Below are 9914 nucleotides of genomic sequence, written 5' to 3' on the forward strand. Positions count from 1 at the left end.
CTACTCCGCGATCCAGGGAGAGCGACAGAGTGGGCAGACATTGTTGGAGCCTGTCGCCCACCACGTGTACAGGCAGTTCGAGTGGAAGGCAGAATTTTGACAGACGGAGCAGCGCACGTCCGGCAGTTTGTGGTTCACCGAGCTCACGACACCGAAGCAAATGGGGCATGGCTCGATTCCACGGAAGTGCGCCTCGAGATTCTGGCGGAAGAGGTCAATGCACTCCCACACATTCGCCGAGCCGCCAAAGAGGATGACGGACATACGCAGCATCCACGACCGCCACTTTTTCACGGAAACGCCGCACTCACGGCCGGTTTGGTGTTCGACCACAGGCGGGTGAAGCGGAAAAGCTGCTGGGAAGGTGATGCGTACGGCAACCTTCGCGTCCTCCATTTCGTAGCTCAGGTCAATCAGCTGCTGTGCCACGTTCACCTCCACACTGCAGCTGTCTCCTACGCTGAAGCTACTGCTACCATCGGGGCTGTGCCTCAGGACCGACAGGAAACTCTCCTGAATGAGAATCCCAGTAATGTGCTCGCCAACGAAGCTATAGAAGAGCGCCCGGCCTTTGCGCTCCACCGTCTCCAGCCAACTCTTTGTAAGTGACAAGGTGGGGCCGTGCAGCAGCTGCGCAAAAACAGCGAAGGCGCCACGAGCCAGCTGCGCCATCTGATCTGGCGAGTCGACGCGCGTGAGCGCAACGAGCTCGAAACCCAGCTGCCCGGTGGCATTCTTACCTGCGGCGCCAGGGTGTAGCGAGGCGCCGATAAACGTCGAGTCCAATTTGGTTGCGGTCCGTTCCATCGGTGTGAGCATGAGGGCGAATAAGAGGTCAAGAAGGGTGTACACCTGTCGCTGCAACTCCTTGTTACGCGCAACGGTGCTGCCGGTACCCGGCGCCTCCTCTGCCGGTGGCGGTGTGGCGCTGCTGAGGTAGACGCACCACGACAAGAGATACGGAAAGAGCAGCATCTTCTGTTTATGAGTCTTGGTGAGCACCGTGTTCTGGTGTCGGAACTGGACCACCTTCGCTGGCTGCGCTGTCGAGTACTCCTCACGCAACGGCTTCAGCGAGGAGCGCTGCATAATAGTCTGCATCGGTGCGGCGAGCGTGACGGTGGCACGCATGAGAGTCAGGTTCGCCAGCAAGCATACGCTGCGCATGACGCCCGCCACTGTCGACACGCCGAGCTGCTCCAACCTCGCGATTCCCGTCGCGAAGAGCCAGGCATGGGCGAAGCACAAGACCGAGGCGATCTTTTCCACGCTTATGTCCGATGCTCGGAGAGGCATGACGTCGCTGGTGAGCAAATCACTCATGAAGCGCGAAGTGAAGGCGATGAGCTTGGCAAGCGATGTCACCTCGGCACCCTTCGTCGACCGCAGCCGCGACACCGCCTCGCAGACGGCGTCGAATACGACGAGATTCACTGTGCTGCGCAGGACGCTGTCCATGCGACTGTGAAGCACAACACCGCGCCTGGCCAGGACTGCAGCCATCACTATGCGGCGTAGGGTTGTCAGGGAAACGGGGACACTGCCCACCAGCGAACCACTAGACTCCTTCTGCAGGCGCCCGTTTGGTGGCAAGTGACGCAGGCGGTGGCAGCGACACAGGGTGTCGATGATGACCCGGACGAGCTCACTGTACACATCCGGGCTGGGGATTCGAGTGCACGACAGCTCGGCCAGCAGTTCCAGCCCAGCCAGCGGAGTCTGCTTGGACGCGAACGCCATGAGGCTTTTCACAGTGCTGTCGGACACCGCAGGCAGCGAAGCCAGATGCCGTAGGACCACCAGGGTGAGCTTCGCTGTCGTCATGTCCCACGTCGGCAGTTGACAACTCGCCTCCAGTAGCAGCCGCTCCTGCTCTGCCGGGATCTGCGCTGCGATGTTGAACCGCAACATGTCGGCAGCTTCATCCAGAACAGAGAAAAAGGTAGTATAAGCCATCGCCAGCACTGGCGCAATGCCCCTCGCCCCCTCGGCGTTGAAGAGCGCCATCACGGCCGTGCTCGAGACGGCGCTCACTACGCGGATGGCTCGGCGCAGAAACACCGTATCCTCTGCCGGGGCAACATCGCGCAACACGGCCGCCAAGGTTGGCAAGAGATACGGCACCCCGGCAGCCGAGAGAGGCCCCTCCGTCGAGGTCACAAGCGCCGCCACCTCAATGGCCACCTCGGCCACGTCGAAGCAAGCCATCGTGGCTGGAAGCACGTTATCGAACAGCGTCCGGCACACACCGTCTGCTAGCACTTCCTTCGCGGCCGCCACGCGCAGCAGTTGGCAGAATACGCAGGCAGCCGCTTTAGGGTTCACGCTGGCCATGGTCACCGCTGCTGCCACCCCATTGATGCTGTCCGTCAGACGGACAAGCTGCGCGGTGCGCACGGTGGTGGTGAAGCTGGGACTCAATAACTCGAGTGAGAGATAGCCATCGTAGAGAGTGCAAGCTGCCTCGTTGTTAGCTAGTTCGGCAGCCTGGACCTCAACCGCTGCCTGCTGCCACACCGACTCTGACGTCGTGAATGACTGCAAACACGCTGTAGAAGCATACGGCACGAGCTGGGACAGACGGTAGGCAGCGAAGAAGGAGAGAGGCAGGCTGTTGTCATTGCAGAAGACAGAGCGGAGGATCGAAGCGGCAACGGCGTCGCGATCCTCGGAACTGACCGCGTAGCTGTCCAGGAATTCCCCGACCACTGTCGCCAAGGCACTGCAATCCGCGATGCTCGACCAGTGCACCTTTTGGTCCATTGCGTACGCGACCACGTCAGAGCCGCTCGCCTCGTCACGGTCATCACTTCCATCCTCGTGGCACTGGTGCTCGTGAAGCGCGACCCGCATCGCCTTGACGGAGATATACTGTTCTACAAACACGCGCGTCGCCACAGCGGCACTGATGTAGGAGAAAGGGGTGAGCAGATTGTCTACAACGTAAGCAGTGTCGAGATGCAGAAGCTCGGCGAAGGCACTGCCGCTATGCAAGAGTTGCGCCCACTTCGTGACTCGCTCCCGCGCTTCTGGGGCAAGATTGGCTGCGTCACCACTACAAACACTGGATGCGTCGGGATCTGCAGTGTCACTACCAAGACCGCTACTGCTCGCCGACGATGCAGCTGTGGAGTCCGAGGGAGAGGACGACGAGTAGGCCTCGGAGGGGCCGTAGCTCGACGCCGAGTGGCGGGTAAGCGTCGATTCTGCATCTGAGCTCGCTCTGCCCTCCGCAACCATCTCCAGCGTTTCCTTCACCGATTTCAGCAACGCCGCCAGGACACCACACCGCTGTTCCTCCGAAAGCGTTAGCTGACGCTCAGCGTAGTCTGTTACACATTGATTAACACCGACAATGTCGCATAGTGCGACAGCGCGGGTGAGGACCTCGCACAACCCCGCAGGATCCTGCGTCAAGTGACGCAGCGCCGCCTCCTTCAAGCTGTGCTCCTGGGCAGACAGTGCCGCCTCCATCAATTCCTGGGAAGCAGGCCGGTGCTTCCACGTTAGCCCCTCCTTTACTACCGTCACCAGATCCGCCTTGTACTCACCGGTGTGCTCCTGCGCCGTGGTCTCTCCGGCATCCACGTGCCTCACATAGCCGCAGAGGGAACATAAAACGGCATCAGCCACCGCGTCGGGGGGGCAGAAGTCGCTGCCACGTGTTTCACCAAAGAATGCCGCGAGTCGAGCCCACTTGCGCATATCGTTGGCAGCGGCGGCGGCGGTGGTTTGATGTTGCAACCAGGTGTTTGCAACATCTGCGACCAGCGTCCGGCAATGCACCGTTATCGCGCCCTCTGTTCGCTTTGCCAGCGACGTCGTCACGGCGGCAGACACGGGTGGAGCAGACTTCGACGCATTAGCACACAGACGCCCCAGCAGGCGGGCCTGGAAAAGCACAAAACTCCAATGCAGTGCCGGGTCGGGAGAGTCGGGGAGCACGCAGAACACCGCCCCTGGTTGAGCTCCAATAATGGTCAAGCACTGCTTGAAGACATCCTCGCACCGATTGGCGGTCTTCAGGAGGCTCCTTGTCATGGCAGATATGACGACATCCCGGTAGCGCGTCGCCCTCGCCTCTGCCTGCATGAGTTGCACCGCGTTGAAGCTGATAACCGTGAACAACTCCAAACTGTCTTCAGAGGCGCGGCTGGACTTCTTGCGGACGCAGTGCAGCTCCCAACACTCCATCGTCGCCGTCAGCACCAGCTCCAACTCGTGTGCGCTTATGTTTGGTGTTTGGTTCATTACGCTCAGTCGCTCCACCAGAGCTGCACAGAACTCGTCCAAGATGCCTTCGCACCGCGCATCCTTGGAGAGTGATGTCAGAAGGGGGAACAGGCAGGGGAAGATCACCTCTGCGAGTTCTACTTGTTGGCACTCCATAAAACAGTTGACCACATCATCGAGAAAACCAGCTTTCATGTGGCTCACTACATCAGAGACATTATTACGACACCAAAAGAGAAAGAGCTCCCACGTCCTCGACGCCACCGCCGTGTTCGAGTCTAGGATCGAGCCGTAGAGCGCCTGCGACACGAGCTGGTGTATCCTTGGGTTCGCGGGACAGAAGGTGACAACATCGCGCAGAAGTGCCAGCACCGCGGAGCGGGCAAGCGGGGTTTTAACGAGCAGGTAGGACTTGGGCAACTCGCGCGGCGGCAGGAGAGCGCCAAACAGTTGCGGGTCCTGCACGAACTTTAGCACTGCGGTCTGCGCAGCGCTCACTTGCCTGATCATGTACCCCATTGACTTGAGTGCTGCGAATATCCTATTCGCGTTGAAGTCCAGCGAGTCATCCTGCAGAGGTTTTTTCGAGCACATCACCTCCTCGACAGCGGTGCGCAGAGTCGCCATAATGGCATCCATCAACTGCTGCAACATGAGCGTCTTTTTTTCTGATACGAATGCGACATCGAATGCGGCCGCGGCTGCTTGGCACACCGATGCCTCCATATCGTTCATCCCCATGACCCAGGCACCAGAGAGTACTTTGAGCTCCGGTACAATGGCCTTCTTGAGTTCTTTATTCTTGCTCATCAGTGCGTGTAGTAATTGATAGCTCCACGCTCGAATTACTGGCTTTGGATGGTGGGCATGCTGAATGATGGCCTCCACGGTGGCGCTGGCAAACTGCAGGAGCACCCTGTCGGGGGTCGACTTTATCAGCTCCAACAGCCGGTCAAACGCCTTTTGTTTTGTTATTTCACTTGTCTTGCTCAGCAGCTTCAGGCTCACGATGTACTCACTCTCCTGCTCCGTGTCTGTGCTGTTCGCGGCGTCAGTAGCAAATCCGCCCAGAAATGAGCTGAGACCGGTTGGGGCACCCATCGAGGACACCATCGCGCGTGCTGCGCTGCTTTGTGAGCTTTTCACACCGCGGGACATTGAGAGAGAGAGGGGCAACAGCAGCAGCCACAACGAGGGGAGGGAGAGAGAAAGGGGGGGGGAGGCGAGGCGCAATCCGTGGATCAAACAACCACACAGTGCACCAACTATCAAAAAAAACAGAACAACTCAGGAATACACTCTCGACAAAAAATATCCAGTACCGTGATGAGCGCACACACACACACGCAGACAGACCAGCGCTACTGCGGATGTGTGTGTGTGTGTGTGCGTGTGTGGGTGTGAGTTGAACAATGTGAGCTGTGGCGGTTAGAGTCAACCGAGCGTGAGGAAGCGTGTTAAGGCAGCTTCCATAAGACAATAAAGAGGAAGAGCTATTAGCAGTCTTGAGCTTTGTTTTCAGAGGATTGTAAAGGCACAGGTCCACTCGAGGAGGACCTCCGTTGTCCCACCGACACACACACAAGCACGCACACTGCAGTCAGCTAGCAGGTGCAAGCGGGGGCGTGCGAAGAACAATTGCGCCGCCTCCGGTGAGCAAGAGGACTGAAGTATGCAGGCGTGACCAGAGAGAGAGGGGGGGGGGGAGTGGAGACGATGATCGCGTCACTAAAGAAGTCAACAACGCTGTGATATCAAACTGATGCGCAAGCGCTGTGTACAAGAGGCGTCGTTGTACGCAGCGCGGGGAGTTTAAAGAGTGTCACGATGCGGTCAGTACAAGAGCATAGAAGGGGAGGGGGGAGGGGGGATGAGGAGGAGATAGAGGGGTAAAACCAAACGGAATAAATCCAAAGTGAGGAGGACCCCCTCATTGAAAAGACCCCGGTGTAGACGCTCATCTGTCACTCGAGATTCCTCGCCCGTTTTTGTGGAGACATGAGGGGGCAATAATTTAAAAAAAGGTTCAGGCTGGTGGCGCCACGTGCCCCCTCTCCCTCCGTGCCAGCGCCAGTCCCTCCGAGTTGTATAGACCACAATATCTGTGGGCCATCGCTCCATGACTCTGAGGGAAGTAGGCCGCTCCAGGCACACTCAAACGCATACCACCCCGGGGGAAAGGGTGGGCCGGCACCACAAGCCCACAGTGCTTCGCTGGCAGGGGAGGGGGAAAGGGGGGGGGGGGAGGTATTCTCCGTAGAAGAAGTACCGGCAGTCTTTGGAGTCCTTCCTCGCTTCTTCACCTAATAGACGAGTTGGGCCCGCTCTTCTGTCTTTCTTCTTTCTCGTTTTTCATTTTTAGCTCTACTTGGACAAAGAGCACCGCACGGCGGGAAGGAGAAGGGGTTGTCACAGATACACAAAAAATGCATACGCACACACAAAAAAACGTTGGCCGACTGACTGACTTGGCATGGGCCTCCGATCACCTCGTTTCTTTTTTTTTGGCTCCGCTCGGTTTCCGTGGAGGGAAAAAAAAAGCGGATGGCAAGAATAACATACGGCTCAACCACAGAACCACGTGGTAAAAAAAAACAAAAGAAGAGATGGGGAGGGGGGGAGAGAGTACGACTTCCACGTAAAATACAAGCCTATAAATATATATAATGTTAGATGAACGGAAGGGATAACAAGACACAACGAGCTCATGGCCACACAGAAAAAAAAATGTGCTGGAAGGAAGTACTTAGAGAAAAAACGCGTCTCGACAGCGCGTGGAGGGGGGGGGGGGGATGAGAAACATTGGGGACACACAACAGCGGAGATGAGTTCAGGGATATCGGAGATATACGGGTCGGTCGTGTGTGTGTGTGTGGGGGGGGGGGCAAAACCTGCGCACCCGCACTCCTGATCTTAGCGAGATCTTCCTGTGCCAGTGCTCCCCACGAGCACCCTCGGTATTAACAGCCAGGCTTCACCACCGTGACAAAAATTGAGCCCCCACCCCCACCCCTCAACGAAAAAAGGGAGATCACCAAATGCCAATCTAACTGATACACATTTTGTGCAGCTCTCCGTCCTCTAGTTCAGGTGTGTCGAAGAAGAGCACAGTGAAGGAAAAGAAATATGCAAATAACCCTCACGGATGCGCAAGCGCTTGCGCATCCACAATATTCGACTTCACAATCGCGAGTGAGAGTAAAGAAGAGAGAAGTGGTGCGTACATCACCCAATCTGTCGTGCACATCTTCATTCTTACGTCCTTCATTAGCGGGAAAACAAAAAAGAAAAACAGGTAAGAAAAACAGCAACCACCGTGAGGACAAAGGGGGAGGGGAGGGGGACATCTGCGATGCGCTGGCACGAACCCTCGCACCACAACAAAGGTCGACAAACCAAAAACAAAAGAGGGGGCAATGACACTCCAAGACTTTCTCTACTACCCTCTAACAGCACAGAGCACAGCGGTAACAGGAGATTTTCTTAGCACATGAAGTCTCGGCAAAAGGGGGGAAAAATAGAGAGCGAGAACGAGCACGCATCGCCGGCATCACACATCTGCTCATCATCTCCCCCGCCTTCTCTCACACCACACTACCCCCCCCCCCCCCCACAACACCAAAATGTGAGCGCACAAACGTGTGTGCTCTCTCCCTCGGCCATTCACCACACATCGCCTCCCTCACTCGGCCAAGCGTTTTTCCTCCCGCCTGGTCTCCCTACCCCCACCCCGCCCCTCTAGTAAACCCAGTGCTGCATGATGGACGCGGCTACAGGGTCTTTGTTCGCCCGCGCAAAGCGGCCAACGGCCGGCCGCCTCAACTCTGGGACCTCCGTCAGCGGTACTCTCTTCAAGTACCCAGGCAGGTCGTAGCTGACCGTGTGGCACAGCTGCCCCTCCGCAGTGAGGCGCTCCAGCCCCTCCGAGACCGGCGTCGAACGCTCACGTATCATACGCAGTACAGCATCCACCACATAGTACATATTCACGAGGGCAGCGTCGCCCCGACATCGCACACCATGAAAATCATCAACGAGCAGAGCGTTGCGGGGCTGCAGTTTGCAGCAGCCAACGGAGTTGTCCACAATAAGAACGCGTTCCATGTCACGGCCAAGCAACCGCAAGTCCTTCGCGTACGACGGCTGCGTAAACCAAATATTGTTTCGGAAGATGATATCGTCAAATATGACGCACCCTCTGTGCAGCTGCTCCACCACCGGCAACGCCGTCTCCTTCGTCGATGCTGTCCACAGCACAATCTCCAGCTCTTTCATGTGACGCAGGGCTTTCAGTACGTGGAGGCAGTACGGCCGAAGAACGGCGGCGGACTGACGAGAGTCACGGTTGCTGACGAGAGTCTCATCGAGGTCCAAGACGAGTGTGAGGAGTTTCCCATCGTCCGGCCCCTCAGTCAGCAGAATGTTCGGAAACAATGGCTTCGCCAGCCCTACGACGCATTCGGCATTGGGGTCAACGGAGCGCCGCGCTGAGTCGACAGAGGATACGCGAGGATGGACGTTTGTCATTCCCTGGTACCTTACTGTCGTCCTTTGCGTGCTGCTGCTCATCGCCGCGGAGAGCGTGGAGAAGCGAGTACGCACCGTTGCCGCTGAACTGTCTGTGAGGCCATCATCCACCTCGGATGCGGATACGAGGCGACCACCACCACCACCACCACCGGAGCTGACGAGAGAGACCTTGCGGTGCTGCCCCTCCCTCTTCACCATTGGGGTGGGGAAGACGGCGACGTCGTCAAGCCCGCCCGTGGCAGGTGCATCTCGCGGTGAGGAAATTGCTCGAAGGCGGTCGTTCCATACACGCATGATTGTCGATACGGACGACAGGGACGATGACGTCGGGAGCTGCTGTGCCGGCGGGGAGCTCCCGGCACGGCTGTGAGTAGAAGCCCTCATGGACTATAAGATAACACGCGATTTACTGTGGCGATGATCGCAGCGAAAATAGAGGACGAGGGGAGTGCGCTGTGCGTGTGTGTGAAGAAGGGGGGGGGGGGGGTAAAGCAGACAAAAGCGAACAATATTCAAAGCAACTCCCCTCCTCCGGCACAAAGTAGCTGACCCTGCGCAGGCGGCAACAATAAAAGAGAGCCCGACGCAATAGAAAGGGGGGGAGAGAGAAAAAGATGATCTGAAATATACGTGAACACAAGAGGAATAACGCAGACGAGAGAGAACAAAAAAAAAGCTCAGGAAATCAAAGGATGGGCCCGCCGTGCCGATATACCACAAGCCAACACAGACCAAAACAGCGGCTGAACAGCAATGACAAAAAAAATAGAAAAAGGTGAGAGGGGCTTCGCAGCACGCACAGGGGGCGATCCAGTGAATCCACGCGTACGCTGTGCGCGCCCTTAAACCACCCAAGACGCCTAGCAAAAACGAGCAGAAATAGAGTCCGCGGGGGGGGGGGGGGGGTTGACGCTGCGCTGCGTTGTTCTACAGGATGATGAGACCCTCTCTGAGAAAATGTACGTGATAATAACGTACGGGCAAAAAAAAGAAAGGCCAGTGTGGTAGACCACTCAACGAACCACCCCCAGTCAATGGGAAGAGGAAACCACAACAGTAATCGTTTGCATGAAAGAAAAGTGTTGAGAAAGGATTGAGCAAACAAAACGGTGCGAGCGGACGCTACGTGTGTATATGTGGGGAGAGGCGGT

At 57.2% G+C, this 9914-nt stretch overlaps 2 protein-coding genes across 2 annotated transcripts; both read right to left on the reverse strand.

The window, feature by feature from the left end:
• JKF63_01565 (uncharacterized protein) lies at positions 1 to 5391 on the reverse strand (the record flags this gene model as incomplete). Its single annotated transcript, XM_067897611.1, has 1 exon — positions 1 to 5391. One exon carries the CDS (start codon positions 5389 to 5391, stop codon positions 1 to 3), a length of 5391 nt encoding a protein of 1796 aa, XP_067753768.1.
• A 2580-nt stretch (positions 5392 to 7971) lies between these two features.
• Positions 7972 to 9147, reverse strand: JKF63_01566 (uncharacterized protein; the record flags this gene model as incomplete). Its single annotated transcript, XM_067897612.1, has 1 exon — positions 7972 to 9147. The coding sequence occupies one exon, from the start codon at positions 9145 to 9147 to the stop codon at positions 7972 to 7974; it is 1176 nt and encodes a 391-aa protein (XP_067753769.1).
• Between the last annotated feature and the right edge of the window lie 767 nt (positions 9148 to 9914).

Source organism: Porcisia hertigi, chromosome 35 (assembly GCF_017918235.1).
Source record: "Porcisia hertigi strain C119 chromosome 35, whole genome shotgun sequence".
NCBI classification, from domain to species: Eukaryota; Euglenozoa; class Kinetoplastea; order Trypanosomatida; family Trypanosomatidae; genus Porcisia; species Porcisia hertigi.